Source organism: Ambystoma mexicanum, chromosome 4p, assembly GCF_040938575.1.
Source record: "Ambystoma mexicanum isolate Mex_15411 chromosome 4p, UKY_AmexF1_1, whole genome shotgun sequence".
Classification (NCBI taxonomy): Eukaryota; Metazoa; Chordata; class Amphibia; order Caudata; family Ambystomatidae; genus Ambystoma; species Ambystoma mexicanum.
In genome coordinates, this window is record NC_090927.1 from 454,868,996 (window position 1) to 454,889,581 (window position 20,586).

At 43.7% G+C, this 20,586-nt stretch overlaps 1 protein-coding gene across 1 annotated transcript in view; it reads right to left on the reverse strand.

Annotated features, from left to right (window-relative positions):
• The window catches only part of ATP6V1C2 (ATPase H+ transporting V1 subunit C2), a 462,596-nt gene that overhangs the window by 89,283 nt on the left and 352,727 nt on the right, over positions 1 to 20,586 (reverse strand). Inside the window, exon 9 of the mRNA XM_069605972.1 lies at positions 7,513 to 7,605. Coding sequence (XP_069462073.1) covers positions 7,513 to 7,605 — 93 coding nt within the window. The remainder of the gene's footprint in view (positions 1 to 7,512; positions 7,606 to 20,586) is intronic.

A 20,586-nucleotide genomic window follows, 5' to 3' on the forward strand; every position in this document is an offset into this window, starting at 1 on the left:
ATTGGACTATTGCAATGCACTATACATAGGGTCCAATAAACGCACACTGCAAAAAATCCAAACCCTGCAGAACAACGCCCTTAGAGCCGCCCTAGGAATCCCAAGAAGAGATCATATCTCAGACGTCAGAAGACAGTCTAACTGGCTATCCACAGCTGACAAAATTAAACTCAAAACAGCATCATTGACTTTCAAAAGTATTAATGACCTAGCCCCCAAATACCTAACAGAAAGATTCAAAAGAAGAACTTCTAACAGACCTACCAGAGAAGCATACACCAACCAACTAGCTGTGCCCCCATTTAGGTTGAGCACAGCCGGAGGCATCAGCTTCCCCGTCAAAGCGGCCCAGCTATGGAACTCCCTCCCATCATCCTTAAGGTCTGACCAATCTTATCCACACTTCAGACTTAATTGCATTAAATGACTCAAAGAAAAGTACCTATAACTGACTACACTAAGACCACTCACGTCTGACCCACCTGTTAATCCGCAGCTGAACGCATACCTCCTTGCTCATCACCCCCGCTTAACCCACCTTGCTCCTTGACATTCAATGTAAACTGTGTATACACCCCTGTGTACAATCACCTGTGTATGTAACCATGTATATTGTCATCATTTACTGTCAATGCACCCTTCAACCTTCCTGAAATGTGTAACTGTAACATGCAAGCTTAAAGTATTCTTGAACACGCGCCCGGATACCCTCGGGTCTGGCGCGTGCTATAAATAAAAAAAAAAACAAACAAACAAAACTATAACAAAGGCCAGTCTGACTTTATCCCTGAGGTTAAATCTTTACAAGTATGGTCCACAAACATGATCATTGCCAGGACTGAGTGGGTCCACCTTTATACCAATATTCCCCATGAGCAAGGCAGGTGCATTAGAACATAAAAAGGTAAAAGGAGTAACCCATGCACTTGTCATTTTATTGCTGAGCATAATAATTACTTTTGATGTGACCACCCATTTTACCAACACATTATAGGGACATCAATGGGCTCAAAGTTTGTGGCAGAGTAGTATAAGCTTTTTACAACACATTTGGAAATGACCACAGTGGCAATACCGAGGTAAATACTGCACGAGATTTATAGATGACACATTTGTCATTTGGGGACCATCCTTGGAGATTGTACAGGATGTGTACTCCCTTCTGAACACATTAAATCCCACTGTGATCTTCATCTTTTCAATAGGTCAGACCTCAGTTTCCTCTGTACTGTGAAAATTGATTCTCAAGGCGGTCAAGTTGTATTAGATCAAAATCCCAGATATGGGAAAGCACTCTTACATTTCAACTCAACGGGCCTGATTCACACAAAGCGTGGGATGCACCCATTGAAGAAACAGGCCAAAGCATCCTATGAAAATAATAGTAATTGCTATACTTTCAGAGCTGCTACGGCTAAAGAGAATTGTCGGTGTTTCACAAATATTTCTTTCATCGTCTCTGGAGATGTCACATTTTCAGAAATGAAGAAGACAAACTATAATCTGCAAACATGGGTCATTGTTGCAAACAGACCCTACATGCTCTATAATTACTGAGAACAACTTGAGTCGAATACAAACAAGGATCGGCAATGGCAATAGTTCTGGCGTTTATTGCTGTTCTTTGCATTTTGCATTTATAGGTACCAGGGTGCAAGGAGGAGAGTGCAACGTGTCAAAGGAGGATTCGATAAGGGGTGCAGGTGGTAATAGAATGTGAAGGGGAATAGCGCAAGGGAGGAAACAATTGATAGAGGGTGACATCGATGATGAGTAAGAGGAAATATGAGTGAGAAAGGGTGAGCCGAGAGGGTAAGAAATCAAGCAAGAGTGTGAAAGGAAGGATGAGAGGGGAGAGGGGGAAAGGTGGGTGTGTGGAGGACTCAAGGGGGTGGATTAGGGTGAGTGGGGCTAGCGAGAGAGGGGGTAGTGTGCATGGTGTGAGTAAAGGGAGTGGGCATAGGGTTGAGTAGAGAAAGGGGGTAGAATGGGTAGCAGTAGAGCGAGATGGGTGCAGAGTAGGGGTGGGGGATGGGGCAGACAGAGGGAGGAGGTTGGGTGGGTTGGTGGGGGTAGAGAGGGTGAGGGTAGCATGGTTAGGTGGGGATAGAGAGAGTTGGTAGTGTGGGTGGGGGTAGAGAAAGCTGGTTGGATGGGTGGGGGTACAGGGAGTTGGTAGGGTAGCTGTGGGTAGAGAGAGTTGGTAGGGTGGGCAGATGAAGAGAGTTGGAAGCCTGGATGGGTGGGGATAGGGAGAGGGCATGTGGGTTGTGTGGCTATGGATAGAGAGAGTGGGATTAAGGGTGGGTGGTTGGGGATAGAGAGAGTGGGGGTAGGGTGTGTGGGGTTGAGAGTGTGGCTAGAGTAGGTGGGTGGGGGTAGAGAGAGTATGGGTAGGGCGGGAAGGGGGTGAGGTAGAGAGGGTGGGCATGGGCGGCATAGGGGATGGGGTAGAGAGACTGGGGTAGGGTGGTTATGGGGTTGAGAGAATGGGGCTAGCGTGGGTGGGTGAAGGTAGAGAGAGCCAGGGTAGGGTGGGTGGGAAAGTGGGTGTGGGGTGGTTATGGGGTTGAGAGAATGGGGCTAGGGTGGGTGGGTGAAGGTAGAGAGAGCCAGGGTAGGGTGGGTGGGAGAGTGGGTGTAGGGTGGGTGGGGTAGAGAGAATGGGGTAGGGTGGGTGGGAGTAGAGAGAATGGAGAGTGGGGTGGCTGAGTGCAAGTAGTGGGTTAGGCGCAGGAAACAAGAACAACAAAGCAGCCTCAGAAGGACTTGTTGAATGTAGCCCAAAATAGCCCAACCATAACCCAACTAGCACATGTAATGGGGTGGGGTCAGTGGGTGAGGATAAAGGAAGTGTGGGTGGGGGTAGAGAGAGTAGTCACAGGGTGGGTGGTAGTAGAGAGACAGCCCCAGAAAGAATAAAAAAAAGATTGCGGTCAAAAGTAGCCCAAAATAATCCAATAGTACGCAAAATAGCCCAATAAGGCAAATCACTATGCAGCTTGGATATGGAAAGCCCAGCCGACTTGCTTCTTACAAAGCTGCTGATTGGAGCAAATCGTGTTAGAGAGCTCCTCACTGGATAGATAGTACGCCAGAGTTTAGAAAAATACATTTTAATGAGTTGGTCATTTAATACCGTGGTATTGCTGGTTGCTATGACAACCAGATATTCTGAGTTCAGAACCCCCATCTCTCTCTCTCTCTCTCTCTCTCTCTCTCTCTCTCTCTCTCTCTCTCTCTCTCTCTCTTTCTCTCTCTCTCTCTCTCTTTTGTAACATTGGTTTCAGTAATTGGCCAGCAAACATGTTAATTCGAGCAGTTATTATATCATTAGAAGAATCGCAGCGCCATCTAGTGTTAAAGAAAGTGAACATTTCCCTGTTTGCAATGTTATTAGGAGAGATGTAAGATAAATTCTATTGCGCTGCGCTACATTGGCAAAAACATATGCACATTTCAAGATCGCTTGATTGAACAAAAAAGCGATATTCGAAAAACCAACCCAAAAATCAAGTTTTTATTTTTCAATCAAAAATCTTTCGTATTTCAATGGAAAAGCTAGGTTTTGTCCACAAAGGAGAAGAGATAGAGAAATGCAAATTCTCAAATGAGACCTATACTGGATACATACTTCAAATACGCAATCTCTGGTCGGGATGAACGAGGTCAGACATTGGCATCATTTATGCTAGTTTTGAGGAAAATATATTTAACATATTTCATTTTCACTATTGTTAGCATTATCATTAGTCTGTTTTTCATCTTATGAAGTCAGGCAGGAAATCAGGGACACGTATATCACAGACCTTATTCATGTCCATGACTAGTGTTGATCACAATTTTAGGACATAGACCTCAGCTATTTTTCAGTTAATGAGTTTTTAGTCATTGAGGAAGTGCATAGGCTCCTGGTGCTCCCAAGCACACATTTTTTACCCCTGTCCAAGGTGAGATGGATTTAAGTTTGTTTCGAATTTGGCACACGTTTCTTATAACAGTACATTTTGATATATCTTCTATATAGGCATGTTTTTGTTTTATAATTCAGCAACTGACACAGGGGAATTATCTCTGAGGCATGTTGTGCAATCAATTTACTATTCAGACACATTTAATATAATGATTAATGGTTTGGAAACATAGAAAAGGCATTGGAAACTGCACATTCAATCTACTTTTATTTAGAGCTACATATTCGTGTCTCTACAGATTAATCACATTGCAGGTGAGGACTAAGCCTGGTTTAATTCCCGCCCCGCTCCCTGTTGCTTGCCCCAAGGATCGGTCCTTTACCTGGCTCTTCACCTGCATATCCCTGCCCTAGGTAGAATTATCTCGTTCTTTGGTTTTCAATCTCACCTCTTTGCTGACAACAGTCACATCTTGTTTTCCTTTCCTTCCTTCACCCCAGCCATCTCAGAGCAGATAACCAACTCTCCCACTCCAATCCTCATGCTGAACGCTTTAGAAATGTAAGCCACCTTACTCTGAGCTCCCAATGCCAACCCTGCTCTCCTATCTCCTTCCCTCCTGCCCTTCTTTCTTCCTCATCCAAGACTCACAACCTTGGGGTCTACTGTCAAAGCAACCTCCGAATGCAACAATTCATGACTACCACTGCCTCTGTTACTCATATTAACCTTCTGAAGATTCGAAAATGTCCTACATTTCTTAATCACCACTCTATGAAAACTCTAATCCCTACCGTCATGTGCATCAAACTCGATTAGTGCTCATGTGTAGTCCTTGGCCTTCCACTCTAGACAAAGTCCTCAACTTCATTCCCATCCTCTCTACAATCTACCCAGATCCTCCCCCACTTCTACCTAAAGACACTATGCTGGTTAGCTGTCCATGCACAACCAATGCCTTTTCAAGTCCCTTCTACTTAACCTCACTACTCTCTGCACTCCCATGCTTCCTCTCACTTCCACTCTTTCACCCTACTCACCCCACTCCATTGGAACCTGCGGTCCATCGCAATCAAGGACAGCCCAACAATGGATCCCTAAAAAGCTTGGCTTGGACATCACCTACTGGCCTCTAGAGGGAACTCCTCCCAATGACCTCCCCCATCCTCCCTACCCGACCCCACAACTCCTTCCAGTGACACATAATAGTGTATTTCTCTATATTTGTAAAGTACTCCTCTTCGGTTTGCAGAACCTGCCCCTACATTGATGTTACCATTGAAAGTTACCTGTTGTTTTTTATCGTGTATTTTGTTTTGTCCCTGGTCTATGTTCCACTTTCTTGCACCTTCATACACGCTCTCATTGCTTGTTCTCATCTCTGTGCTATTGCACAGGCACCCATCTGGGGAATGCCTCATCCATCTTTCAATATGCTCTTGTATGTTATTTCTGAGGAAAATTGTCATCCCTGTTCTTCAATTAAATACAAATCCATAACATACAAAGTTACATCTGTTACAGCCTTTCCACGACCACCTGGACCTATTACATCAATATGGTTACAAGAAATCCATTCACCCAGAGATGTTAATATGTCTCAGATTCGGCAATTCATTGGATAAAACAGTGATTAAGAATATGATGTAAATTCTTCCATATTGGACAACAATATTGAAGCTAATTTTAATTCTGCTCTTCCAATGTTTAAGTTTAAAGATGCAACATCTGAACAAATGGTCAGTACTTTACGGCCTTCATCCTGCCCAGGGAGCCCATGTCCTACCCATATTATGGTTGCATTGATCCGTTGTTGCTGTTCATTGTAAGTTTTGTGACTAGTTATCTTTCCAACAGTGTTATTCCTACTCCTTGGAAAGTGCCTCGGACCTCTCTTTTTCTGAAAAAAACCTATATGAGAATCTGACCTGCCATGCAATTACCGGCCTGTCGCTAATTGTTTGTTTTTCATGATAATTCTTGAAAACATTGTGATCACTCAATTACAAGAATGTTTAGCGATGCATAAACTAAATGGAGAACGTCCATCTGGTTTTTGACCCCAGAGGGGCACTGAGACTGCCTTACTTCATGTTAGGCTTGTCCTACTTTGGAATCTCTACGATGGCGTACTTTTGATATCGCTTGATTTTCTGCAGCGTTTGACACCTTTGGCCACCAAGCTCTCCTTTCTAGATTACTATCTGTGGCCAGGCTCCCGGAGTTTGCACTGCACTGCTTCACCTCTTTAGTTTATAATCGGTACTATTGCCTTAGCCTGGATGGTCTCACCCCTGAAGTTACTGAAATGACATATGGAGTTCCACAGTTCCTCCTCCACTGTTGAGCCCTTTGATGATTTGCTTGACTTGGGTGTTGGCTACCACTGTTATTCGGATGGAACTGAAATATTTTTTAAACTTACTGCATTTATTTATCTATTTATTTATTTGTAGAGTGCTAGAGACACAGCCCGTAGGTATCGGAGCGCTACCAGTACAGGCAACAACAAACAACATTCTGTCCTATGGCATTCTGTCCGATGGCAATTATTCTCTGTCAAGGTTTTTTTTCCAAAATTCAAGAATGGATGAAAATAAATTAGCTTTGCTTAAATACGGCTAACACTGAACTTAACTGTCGGGCTGCGTAAATTCTCTCCATTGTTCCTTCCGTTCGTCCTCCATCTGGACTACATTCCACTCGCCACACTATCAAAGGTTGAAAGACTGGGTTTTCACTTGGATTCTTCTTTGGATTTCTTGGCCCAAATTAATATGCCTGTCCGAGGCACTGCTTACTATCTGCGTCTATTTAAACAGTTTTTACCATATCTCATTTCCGATCACTTGGCAGCAGTTAGAGCTAAAATGGATTACGATAAATCACTGTATATGGGTTACTGAAATATGTATGTCAAAAACACCAGGTCTTACAAAATAACACTGCCCCCATCCATTCCCATGTGACCTCACTTTTATTCCAATGATATTGGTGCCTGTCACCGCTCGTATTCTATGGCAATTCCCCTCCCTACCTCTCTAGTAAACTGAATATTCATACCCCCACTCATACTCTATGGTCTAGTTTGTCGCTAACTCTAACCTGCGCAAGACTCAATAGGAATTGGGGTACAAGCCTCCCCATTCAGGCCCCTAGAATCTGGAATTCTCTTCCTGCCTCTTGGGGATCTCTGTCCAATTTAAGTGTCTTCAGGAGAATGCTAAAAACCTTTATTTTCATCTACCTTTTCATCCCAAACAGTCTAATTCCACTGTTGTTGCCTGCACCGCTCTTATGCTTTGGGGTTTCAGTGCTACATAGATAAAACATGATATAACATAACATCCTTGATTGTTTACTCCAGGATTTATGCCAGTCCAGAAGGTCCAGGATTGAATGTCTTGGAGTCACATGATCTACTGTAATTTTCGAAAATAAGATGTCAAAAATAAAGTGGAAACTAGCCTTTTTAAAACTCTTGAATTGAACACCAATGCAGCAATGACTGTGACTTAAGAAAAGGGAAGAGATAGAGACTTAGGAAAATCACTTATCGCTTTATGAATGCAAAGTCAAATACAGCGATCTCACGTACTTGTTAAGCCGCGCTTTTGCTTTGAATTCCTCTATTACTTTTCTGAACAAAGTCACTGTGAACAGCCCTCCTTCTGCATCTTCGGCAACCATTCTAGAGAAACAAATAAAAAGGTACATTGTGAAAATCTCATGAAGGTTGTCTCCACCAATCACATTTGGTCTGAAGAACCCACCACTTCCTAATAGTAACTGGACCAAGACTATGCAATTTGGCTATTGTTAGAAAACAGAAACACAAATATGGCAGTTGCTTCTTACGTCCCCTGGAAAAGTCCAATGAAGATGACAATTTAGGGAAGCAGGACATTTGGTTAAAATGAGAATGTATGAATTACACAATGTGGGCCAAGCCAGGGCAAAAGCAAACCCTGAATACATTTAACATGGCAGCGGAAATATCCAACCCCAGAGAGTTCATTCAAAGCGTTGCTTCATTGCTGTGCATTCTTTTTTCACTCTTAATACACAATGACTAGGAAAGCTGAATGATTAATAAAAACCAGACAAAGAGTATATTTCCAAATTCCTTGGTAAAACTTTAGTTACAGCTGTAAGCAATGTTTTACCTAGAAATTTGGAAAGTGGCCGAAATGTTGGATAGAATAAAGATGTTATGGCAAGACTGGAGGATTTTCCATGCATCACTTTCAGGAGATTTACATTTTAGCAACAAAAGTAACTGAAAAAAAAGGTTTGGCATGGAAGTTATGAGGGAGTAAGAAGTTCTACTATTGAAAGAACCGTTTTCCCAGGTGTTAAGTAAGATTTTCATAATTGTGATAAATCTCCTGACCTGTGTCAACCCCAGAACCTTTTGCTTGGACTTGATTCCTCTCTCTTGTCCATAGGTGAGTTGGAATCTTTTTCCCTCTCACCTACTCTTTTTATGGGGGACCTTTTTATGTCTCTCCATAGTGTCTGACTGGAATTATAGTTTCCTATAACTTTGGGATGACTGTAAACTACTAAGGCAGCACACATCATTTAAATTCAGTGGCTTCCCTTTAGTTTTGTTTCATGTACTTGGGTGAACTACTGTTCCCAAGGTGTGAAATGGGATTTCCATCCCCTTTACATTTTATATCGTGAGCCAGTACACCTCACCTTAGGTGGAGTGCTGGGGAGATGCGCTGTATCCCCTTTCTCACTTACCTGTAACATTTCTGTTACAATTGCAAGTTTACGGGAATGGCTGGTGGCAGTGATTTTACCTTCATGACTTTTTAATCTTATTACTGGGAGGCTGTCAAATCATCTGCGGTAATGCACAGGAGTGTCAACATTCTGCTAGAATGATGGGCTCCTTCTTTTTGCCCCATTTTTAAGTATCCTGGTTCTTGTTTAGGTCTTCTTCTACCGTCCTAGGTGGGAAAGATCTTGGTTGTAGGTTTGTCTTTAGCGGGAGTCCTTTGTATTCCCCACCGAGGCTCCAGTGTCTGTGAAGGCAGGACGCGAGGGAGGAGTCCAAAACTCTGCAGCCCTTTTGTCTTACACCTTGCCTGAAAGGAACCAGTTCTGACTGGGGAGCTGGCTATCCTGATGGGACAGCCAGACCAACCCCTTTCTGTGAACTGCAGGGAGAGTTTGCAGAAGGTGTGCAGTAGTTCCTGATTAATACTCCGATCCTGGAAGATGCTGACAAGTCAACCACCAGAACCAAATCCAAAGAGGAAGAGGAAGAAACAACTGCTGTAACCATTTCCAGCCACCGAAGAGCTTGCTGTGTAACTGGAGCCTGATGCAACGCTTCCTTCCAAGTGACTTGGGGGTCCCTATTGCGATCCCAATTTCCCCAAAGGTACTGTGTTGGCTTGGGTAATACTTACCTTAAGTCTTGCACAAATCCTGTGAGGCTGAGTGGGTGATTTGTGTTTGGGAGTTTGTCCATACCATTTGCCCAAGCCTAATGCTGGAACACATATAGGGAGGCTTTTGTGAAGTCCCTAACCACTTTTCAACTAATTTCAAAGTGAATACTTACTTGTCTGAAGAGATATCCTCCTGAACTCTGAGTTTCCTGCAACTGAACCCTATCTTGACCTGCCTACAGCTGTCTCCTAGAGCACTAGGGTCCCTCTTCTGCCGCTGAGAAATATCATGCTACCGACTAGGGAAGGACTAGAGAAGGCATATGTCTTGAAAACAATAACAAGTGTGAAAAGTACTTGCTTGCTAAAGAAGTTGGTGTTGTAACTGTATCTCAGTCAGAGAAAAGTTTCCTGAAGTTTATACTTATCTTTAAGTTGCTGGTTGCTCCTTTTGAAAGTATACCGGTTATTTTACTAGCTTTGAATTGTGTTGCACCATTCTAAAAAGTAATTGTTGGTGGTGTTTTATCATTTCTACAGTTAATGAGTGTAAAAGCATGTCAATATGATTTAGACATCTTGAAATACATTAAGACGCTTTATCATGTACCTGCGACTAAATAATCTGGCAAGTTTTGGAACATACTGGCGCATGGTAGAACATTCCACGCCAAAAAAGATTGTGTCGCTTTTGTGCCAAATCGATAGAAACAAGTAGGCACATTTTGACGGCATGTGAGAAGGCAACTGACCTTTACCTCCAGGCCTATGAGCGTTTTTGTACATGGCCGGGCAATATTGTAACAGATCAGTTTTGGTCTATGAGTGTGGCGGCAGAGTCGCTTGTGATCAATGCAGCTGCAATGCATGTCGGGGAGCGCATACAAGGGACGTTATGCACACTCCTAAAATGCAAACAAATGACAGGGTCACCTGTATAGAATAGGCATAGTGGTAGATTCCAGGCACTGATGGGTTTAGTTATATTAATTTGAAAGGCAGTTTTATACTTATCTGAATAATGTAATCTGTATGGTTACTTGCTAATGAACTATAATATGAATTTGTAGCATATGAATTGATGGATGAGGATATTAATATTCCTGATTTTATGTGTTATTTATTATCTGTTGCTTTATTTGTTGCGTACTTAGTGTGATGATATGAATGCAAAAGGCTTAATTGTATTAGCCGTACGCATGAATACAAAAATCTTTTTTTTTAAAGTGTCATCAATTATTTTAGTTAAATGGTTTTTACCATGAAAATCTCAGCCACCCTTTACCACATTGTGCAGGGGGCCCCAACATTTGGTGTTATGCCATTCATTATACTTATTTGAATTGACACAATTGTGTAGAATGGAACTTGTATCTGCAGAAAGGCCCACACGTGTGGCAGTAGTTGTAGTGAAGGCTAAGCAAACTTCTTTGCATACCAATAGCACACATTGCTCGCATTTCTCCTGTCGCTGCGGCGAAGCAGCGATTCTTTTTCCCCTTACATTTTAATTCTAGGATATGTTTCTGGTTAGAGAAGAGAACATGCATCCCACAGAGGCTGGCTTTGTAGTGTATAACAGAGACCTTTTCCGAAAAGGAGTGACAAACAAAAAGGACCCTACGGGAGTTAAGAGGCTTGACATGTTGCTTTTATTTATTTTCCCTGCCATCCATGCATTTTCCTATTCATCTCCCTCCTCTAAATACCCCCACAATGCCCGCATGGTAGCTCCTAACAATTACGTCAGCTTAATTTTTGTTTAAATCTTACCAACCAGATGTGACGTGTGGTTTCCAGCTCAAACAAACAACATTCATAATCTGGATGTTTAGATCGTGCTGCCTCACTGTTTCGCATTTGAAAACTGCCCCCATCAGCATGTCAACAATTCACAGCGTAAACAGATTCGCAAAAAGGGATAAGCTGAGGAGCAGGAACTAACATAATGCGTACTGTGTGTACAATAAAAAAGTTGCACCTTTTATTCAAAAGCAGCCACTGCAGAGTAGACTTTTAAACTAAACAAAAAGGATATCCTTTGCGGTGGAATGTTGGAGGGCCGACATAGACAGGTGATTTTATTTTTAAAGGATTTAATCATGCTGTGGCTTTAATAAGAAGAGGGTAAGTCTTCTTAGAGCCACCATGTCCACCGCCCACATTGGGCAGATTCAGGAGAATATGGCCAGAATTAGGTAATCCCTGGGTCCACCCTCATCCCATTGGTGGTGGCTGTGGAGGATGCCCTTGCCAGACCGTTGCTGGAGGGCGAGAGCAGTGCTGACTCGAGCTATCCGGCAGACACAGACTTGTAAGGCATGCCGTTGCCGTTCTGGTCCATGTCCATAGACTTCTCGCTAGACATGTTGACCGAGAAGGAATTCTTCAGGCCACTCTAATCCTGGCTCACGGTTCTGGTTAGCAGTTTCTCTGTCTTTTACGAGTCAGTGTGCTGGGCATTGACACACTCGCTCAATGACTTGTCAAAGTGGGCATCAGTGTTGATAGTCATTCTGGGTTTTGATGGAGGGGCCTGGCTGGCTGGCGTCCCTTTTTAAGAAGTAAGCGCTCAAGACAGGTGCTAGTTTTCCATCCCAGGCCAGCAAGTATGTAATGAAGCAGGAGTCCTAAATATGCAGTGTGCTTGGGGACGCTGTAGAGAGTTTGCCCTTTAGAAGAAAAAGTCAGAAGATACCCTGCTTCCTGTGGCGTTAAGGACCGAAGGGGCGAGAGGGAGGGCTTCAGATCATTTATGCTGCTGAAATACTCATACAAGGCAACTCCGACACCTCCCCCATGCCCACCCCACATCGCCAATGTTAGAGTTTAAATGCATTTTACGTTTTGGGAAAGCTTTTAATTTCGAGAAACATACACATGTATCCCCACTCTGCAGCTTACGTTTAAAAAATTTGAATTTATTTTATTTTATTATTTTTAACTGGTAGCAAGGGAGACCGCAGGGGTAGCAAGGGTGACCCCAGGGGTCGCAACTGCAACCCTTTGGCGGCCCCCAAATGACACCCCTGTTGGCAGCTTGTGGGATCACCCTTAAAGTGGGGAACTATATTGCCGCCCATGAATCGGGTAGTCTCCTTAGTAAGAAGTGCTTAGTTTTACACGTAGGAGACTTTATTAGGAAGACGCCACCTGGGAGAGTGTAATACGAGTGAATTAAGAAGCGACTGGCGGTCAGTGGGGAGCTGCCTCAGTGTGTTCAGGTGTCTGCAGGGAGATTAGTGAGTTTCATCAATACTTTCACAGTCAAAGCCTTGCATGTGTCTATCTCTGGGGATGCTCTGGGTTCCCACAGAGACACAGATGAAACCATAAAGAGGCTGGAGAACCATTGAAGTGATGAGCCTCATGGGAGTGAGCCCAAGTGTGGAGAGGGCCTGCGTTTACTCTAGTGAATGATTCAGTGATCTTTTCCCAGGAATGGGTATTATTTTCAGTCGGCGGTAACTGTGAACACCTAAAAAAAGAAAGATGTTTCGTCTGTGTGTCTTTTTCAGTGTATGAAGACTGTGTTTCTATTGATAAGAGATTTGGAAATTAAATACACTTTGATATGCTGGAGGTAGGAATTGGATTAATTCAATTCAATTAAGTAAAGGCAGAATGATTGCTGACAGATATGACATATTAAATTGTAATCCCTCTCTGTTGTTTTTCAGCTTCCAAGAGAAATTAGTTGTTTAAGCAGCTATTAACATTAATAAAACATCCGTGCCCCATCGCAGGAAATTATTCCAGACAATTAGTTATGTTATCCTTGATGGAAGTCCAGGGCATTGAGCGCTGTGTTAACAGGACAGAAACCTGCGCATGTCGTTGTTTTTTGGTGTGCCAAAATGTACACAATTTAATTGATTTCTATATTCGTTTTTTTATGTGCTTTAAAAAAAATGTATTGGCATTTAGTTTATTACAAACATTTTTGCTTTCTTAAACATAAAATAGAACATATGCACTTAAATTTAAAATTCCAAATTTCTATTCCTTCACATCTCCCCCTTATTTTAAAACACAAAACGAAAGCCACAGGAGTCCATTGCCATGGGTTTTCTCCTACTTCATTCAATCCCAGTTATTGATTTCTCTATGCTTTCTTATAATTTCTCTATTACGACTTTCAAGAAGTTAACTGTGGCATCATTCATTCTAGATTAGTTTTCTTGATGTGCTTTTATAAATATTGGGTTGGTTTGTTCTATTTGCTGTGCGTGACGCAATGTATTCGTGTATTTCAAGTGTAGGCACATGGAAATAGGGTAATGAAATGCATGCAAAAAAGGAAAAAGTATTTTGTAATTCAGTTGTAGCTTTTCTGTACTCATTGTTGTAACGTTTTGCTGGCTGGCATGTATCCCAAATTTGACTGTTGACTTTTGTTGATTGCACTGATGAGATATAGAGATACTTCGGGAAGCTGCAAGCACTAGGGTAGATTTTACAATCCCGTATGTCCTCATTACAAGTACGGCGGAGCAGGAAACAATTGGCGGTAACAGAATTACTACGAGTATGGTAATGGAGTGGAGGATTTACCTCCAGCCTCATGCTGGAGGTGAATCCTCCAACTTTCTGCTGAGAAATCGGAAAAATCAATGGAATTACCACTGCAGTAATTCTGCCAAAAAAAACCCATAGAGTCCTGGGGATTTTACACAGCCACCACCACTTGTAATCCGGTGGTAATTCTGCCAGACTAAGTGGCAGTAACAGTAATTCAGTTGGGCAGTATTCCAGCGAATTTACTGCCGCAATACCACCCAACTCGAGTGTTTAGTGTTCAATATTAACTCAGACAGACTCCACTGAAAGTTATGCACCAACAGAGATGCACAAGGGATGCTCCAGCGACCTGCATGAGCTTACAACAATGTTAATGTTTGTAAAGTACACATCAGCCGCTCAGTGTAACATATGCCCAAAAGAGATGGCAATTATTTTGGAATGTAAATGAAGTTTTAGGCTTACTCAGAATAATTTTTAAAATCATGGAGTGCAATTTTGTAAAAAAGTCAGCAGATTTCGAATGCCAGCTGAGCCTTGACTACTTAAAATGTTCACATACCATAATTCCATCTAAGTTTGTTAGGCTAATGCGATTTAGCTCATTATAACTCAAATGCCTTCATGGGAGAATACTTTGCAGATTAATCACCTTGATGATCTAAACTAGCACAGCTGACCATATTAAAACATATGTTCTATTGAATAACAACTGTAGGAAAATGTCACTTTATCGTATACTTTCAGAATGCAGGCGCATAGGTTATTTCAAGTCTTAGCATAAACTAGTTTTGCAATACCGGAGAGAAAGAAAACAGCATCAGAGAGCCAGGAAGGAAAGGAATGAGGAAAGATAGGAGAGAGGAAAAAGAGTTAGGGAAGAAAAGTTTAGAGGAAAGATAGTAGAGAGAGAGTAAGGAAACAATAGAGAGAGGAAGGGAAGGAGGGGAGGAAGCCAAGGAAAGAAAGAGGCAGGGAATGGAAGGGGAGGGGAAGGGGAGGGAAAGCAGGGGAGAGGGGAGGAGAGGAGAGGAGAGGGGGGTAAGGAGAGGAGAGGAGAGGGGAGGAGAGGGGGGGGGAGGAGAGAGGAGGACAGGAGAGGGAAAGGGAAGGGAGGAGAGGAGAGGAGAGGGGAGGAGAGGAGAGGGGAGAGGAAAGGAGGGGAGGGGAGTGGAGGGGAGAGGAGGTGAGGGGAAGGGAGGGGAGAGGAGGGGAGGGGAGGGGAGGGAAGAGGAGAGGAGTGGTCAGATGTAGGTATTCTGCTTGCTGTGTTTGTTTTCTCCCAGCACTGCAGGAATGCTGTGGTATCAAGGCTCATTTTAAAGTGAAAAAGTATAGTTAACATCTTGTGTTAAAGTTAGATGTCTGCCATGGTGTGCACTAGCTCGTCAGTCCACAGTTGCAGGCATAGCTCCTAGTATTTGGATGATGCCTGATATCGAAGGGCTGCTTTTAGCTCCTGCTTATCATATCTTTGTCACAATCTATGTACTGTACGTATATGTATGTATAAAATATATTCAATGAAAAAACGTTGTTAAAGGGATGTTATGGTTACAAGTAAAACCGAAAAACCTCAGAAATTTGCCAGTTATGGTAAGCTAAGCAACCATAACTTGCGCCACCACCGTGCACTGCTAACACTAACACCCCGGACATCAAAGATGACATCACAACTGTATGGGCCACTTGCTTTTGTTTACTGACATGATTAGGCTAGTTTTTACTGACAATGAGAATTTCCAAAGTTTAAAAGGTGCTAAACAGCCATACATTTACCTTTTTATATGTTCTTAAAGTACTTTCCTTAGGGTTTGGTCTCAGCTCATGGTGCACAAACATGAAGAATAAGAAGGCCTCAAACACACAATGTATTTGTGTACATGAAGATACACCTTAATGTTATTAACATTTTCTTATGATGCTGTTTCTTTCTTCCTTACTTTAGTTTCCCTGTATGTGCCTCTGATTTGTATGCATTGTGGGTCGTCATATGCATTGGTTGTACTAGCACAAGTGTGTACTAACTCTTTAATTGTTAGCGTGTTATTACATGTTTAACATTACTCCAAACTCTGAGAAGGTAGCATTCATTATTTTACTATCCAAAATTACAAGATTATAAATATTGTACTTCTATGGTGCATGTGCAGCCATTGCCTATGTTTATGTACGATTAGGTTCCTGTATTGACAACAACACTCCAATATAATGTTTTGCTTAGATGAGTACATTCTTTAATATATTAAGTAGTTCATGATAGGTCTCCCGATCATCCCTGACATCTTCTTACCAACATTATAAACACAACCCCATGTAGGGATTTTTCATCAACATTAATTTCCTATGTGATGTCATCAGTGATGTCATCAATGACATTTGTGATGTCATCTTTGATGTCCTGGGTGTTAGTTTCAGCAGTGCACAGTGGTGGCGCGAGTTATGGTTGATTAGCTTACCATAACTTGCTTGACGTCCTTCTGAAAATTACTCAGTGGCCCTCATTACGACCCTGGTGGTAATTTTCACACATTACCGGCATGGCGCAATTCACGTGTCCGAGCTGGCCAGATACCGCTAAAAGCGGCACATTATGACCTCTTGGGCACGAGCTTTGCGCCATGCCGGTAATGTAACAACCGCCATGGCGCAAAAGTACCAAAAACGCCACTTACCGGCATCGTATGCCGTGCAAATAGCGCGTCCGCCACCTCCGCCATCGATATTAACGATCACCGCCATTAGCGGGAACCGCTATTAGCGGTGACCGCTAATAAGCGGAACCGGAAGTTGCGTTGACGCACAGGAACGGGAAAGAGCACGGCGGCCATCTTCAAAAACACAATCCATTGCCATCCGCCTCAACTAGTGGACACCTGACCCCCACAACCTCGGCAAAGCTTCATCTACATCAATCCATCATCACAATGCCAAAAGTTATGAAAAAAACTGGAGACCGGCTTCGGCAAGAGCGCTTCTCTAAGGAGGAGCTCAACATGTTGACAGGCACACTACAGGAACATGCCGACGTGGTGTTTTCGAACGAGATGACAAGAGCGGCAATAGCCCGTAAGAAGGCCATATGGGCCCTGGTCGCACAGAGGGTCAGTGCAGTTGGCACTACACCCCGCAATGCACGACAGTGCAGGAAGAGGTGGGATGACCTACGGCTCCGCGTAAGGAGTATTCTTTCTGCCAACAGAAACCTGGCCATGGAAACTGGTGGAGGAGCACAGTCACCAATAAAATTGCAGCCGTGTGAGGAGACATGTGCCGCACTCATTGGCACCAAAAGCATCGAGGGGGTCGGAGACATGGAGAGAGGAGCCCCGACTTCATGTGACGCAGATAGGTGCCTCTAATCCAGCCATGCCAAAGTCACTGAAGTCCAAATTGATGGGAATTGCAATGATGCCTGACAGGGTTAACACAACACATCTGTATAATACTGCCTACAGGCAGTTCTGACCTCCACCTTGTACACAAACAGTATGCACACCCTTTCCGTAGCCACCCACATGCCTCCATGCTTCTACCACCTAAAAGTATGTCACTGCCTCCAATGTGCAACATGTACAAATCAAAATGAATGCAGCCATCACAATGCCTGCTCAATGTCCACAGAGGCATCACTAACCCTTTCCCCCCTTTGCTCCACCACAGGCTCTCATTCGGGCAGTGATGAGGAAGACACTGCCACCACACGTGCAAAGAAGGCCAGGCCCGATGTCCCCACACAACAACCCTCCACCTCTGCTGGAAAAACCAAAATCCTCGGCAGCCAAAATCAACCACCACAACACAGGCCAGGGCACAGATGTGCACCAGGCCAAGCACCATGGTAGCACCAGCATCACACACCCAGCAAGTGTTACCCACCGAAAGCACTGGGTCTGCCGGAAGCAGCACAATAGGCGAGACTGCTGCCACTGCAGGTTGCTCGGACGATGATGCAGGGAATGCAGATGTAGTTGTAGGTTCCCCCATTGGCCACCTTCTTTCCCCCTACCTGTCCCCATGCAGCCAGCATGTTGAAGGCATACAGGGGCAATCCCCTGATAACTCTTGGCCAGCCACTCCATCCCCAGTTGAAAATGTGCAGGAGGGGAGCAGCACATTCAACACGCCACTGGCATCATCGTCAGCCCCGACAAACCAGGAGTCAATGGAACAAATAATCCAGCGCCAACAACAACTCTCCTCACTAATGAACCAGCATGTGGCAGAATGTGGGAGTGCTAGGGCAGAAATGCAACAATGTGCAGAGACAGTGAAGGCAGCAATAGAATCCACATCCAAGGACATATGTACTGAATTAGCCGCGGTGCGGCACGTGCTCGCAAACCTTGTTCAGGTTTTGAGGGACATGCGTCCTTGTGAGGGGCCAAGTACCTCCTCGGCTGCCAGTTCGGCCCCATCCAGCCCTGTCCGCATATCGGCCAGGAACCTGCGGAGTACAGGCAGGGGTGCCACGGGTGCAGGGAGAGGGGGGCAATAGAGTCCGCCCAGTGGGACAATCCCACATGATGCACTACACCACAGGCATCCACACACTTTTGTGGGAAGTTGAGGGGGGAGGGGGGATGGGGTGTGTTGGGAAGTTGAGGGGGGAGGGGGGATAGGGTGTGTTGGGAAGTTGAGGGGGGAGGGGGGAGAGGGTGTGTAGGGAAGTTGAGGGGGAAGGGGGCAGGGGGTGTGTTCAGTCAAATCACCTAATCAATACAGTTTATGGTTATGCACAAATCACATGTGTGGACATTGATCATTGTGTACGTGTGCTTTATTTGTGAACGGTCCACAGTGTGCATGTCCCAGACACATACAGTGCCCCAAGTGCCATCTCCATGTGACACCCACCGTCCATGTGTGCTAGACGCATTGTTTAATTAGAGTCTGACGCATGGCACGTCCTTCCTGTGCATTTCTTCCGCCCTGAGGTGCTGCCCCATCCCCAACCTCCTCATCCTCATCGTCAGGTGGTTGCAGTTCAGCGTCAGGGGGCAGGGGCACATTCCGTCTGATGCACATATTGTGTAGCATTACACATGCCATGACAATCTTTGCCACCTTCTCATGGCGGTACAGGAGTGCCCCACCAGACCTGCTGAGGCAGCGAAACCGTGCCTTCAAGAGGCCAAATGTCTGCTCAATCACCACACGGGTACGGGTATGTGCACGATTAAATTCCTCCTCGTGCCGGTTCTGTGGGTTCCGGACTGGGGTAAGGAGCCACCTCTTCAAGGGATAGCCTGCATCACCTGTATGTGGGCAACAATGTGTGTGTCAATCATGACATCGGATTTCAAATCATGACGTAACACCATGGCATGCATTCATCTCTTCCTTTGAACCCCATTTCCATGCACGAATGCAGTCACACGATGTGACCGCTATATGTGTATTCCTCTTATGGACTGTTTTGCATGCCTTCAACCTGTCAGGGTCCGACTTGACTAAATTCCACAGGAGCTGATGCTGGCCCCACAGACCCTCACCAGGAGTTCACCTCTCAACCCTTAAATATAAGCTGAGCTGAAAACCCCAAGAAAGGGAAAGGGGAATTTGGAGAAAATAACAATGGAGACACTGCAGCCCTGCAACTGTCTGGTATGCTCTGGTATCTGTGGTAAACAAATACACCTGGTTACTTATATGATAAGATAAACTTCTTTTCTAAAATTATTCTAAATAAACTCTGAACTCTTTACCTCTTAAACCTCAGTAAAAGACTTAGAGGCTAGTAAACTGTGTGGAATATCTTGTAAATAATATCTTGTGTAGTGCATATAGTTCAAGCCACTCAAGTCTCTTTAGAATCCTAAAGTGATGGCCCTTGCAAACACCTTTCAGAACTAGATATTCTTCTTGCTTCAAAGTTCTTTTAACTCTATGTAGTTTTCAATGCTTTTATAAAATGCAGTCTTTCTCTGAAGTATTGAATTCCATTTGCATAAATTACATTAAATAAATATTCTTTAACTTTCTGGAATGCTGCTTTCCTTCTGCGTGTGACTTATTTCCTTATTTACACAAAGAACGTATAGTTTCTTCCTTGATAAGCGTGTGCGTTAAACACGTGAAATCAGAAGACGTGAAGAATTGTCCTCACGTTTAAAATACACACGCGATTCTTTACCAAACCCGCGTGTGTGAAAAAATACGTAAACGCGATAAAAATAACACGCGCTAGTTAAAATGGACTCGCGCTCTATCGCTACCGAACTCGGAGAAACGAAACGTAATTCACGTAAAATAGTTCACGCGTTAAAAACAACTCGCGCTTAATCAAAATGGACTCGCGCTCTATCGCAAACCAACACGCGCTTTCTCATGAGACGTCTTTCACGTTAAAAATGTACACACGCTAAAATTCACTCGCGCATTTCTTTTGGGCACGCGCTCTATCGCAAACCATCACGCGCTTTCAAAAAAAACACGTAAACGACTACTTGCGAGCTTGCGCACACATTAAACAGTCTTGAAGAACATTACACGCAGTTAATTAACCTTAAACTTCTATGCACAATCTTCAAGCTTGTTTTCCTTATAATATCTTTAACTGTAAATGTCTCTTTTCTCAAATAATTTTGAAACTTGTTAACTCTTTAAGTTTTCTTATAAAAGAAAATGAAAGTTCACTGTGACAATCTTAAAATCTTTAAAAGAACGATCCCACCTGATGTCTTCTTGTTCAAACTGGATCAGCTAACGATATTCTTACTTCTTTGGTAGATTTTCTGAGC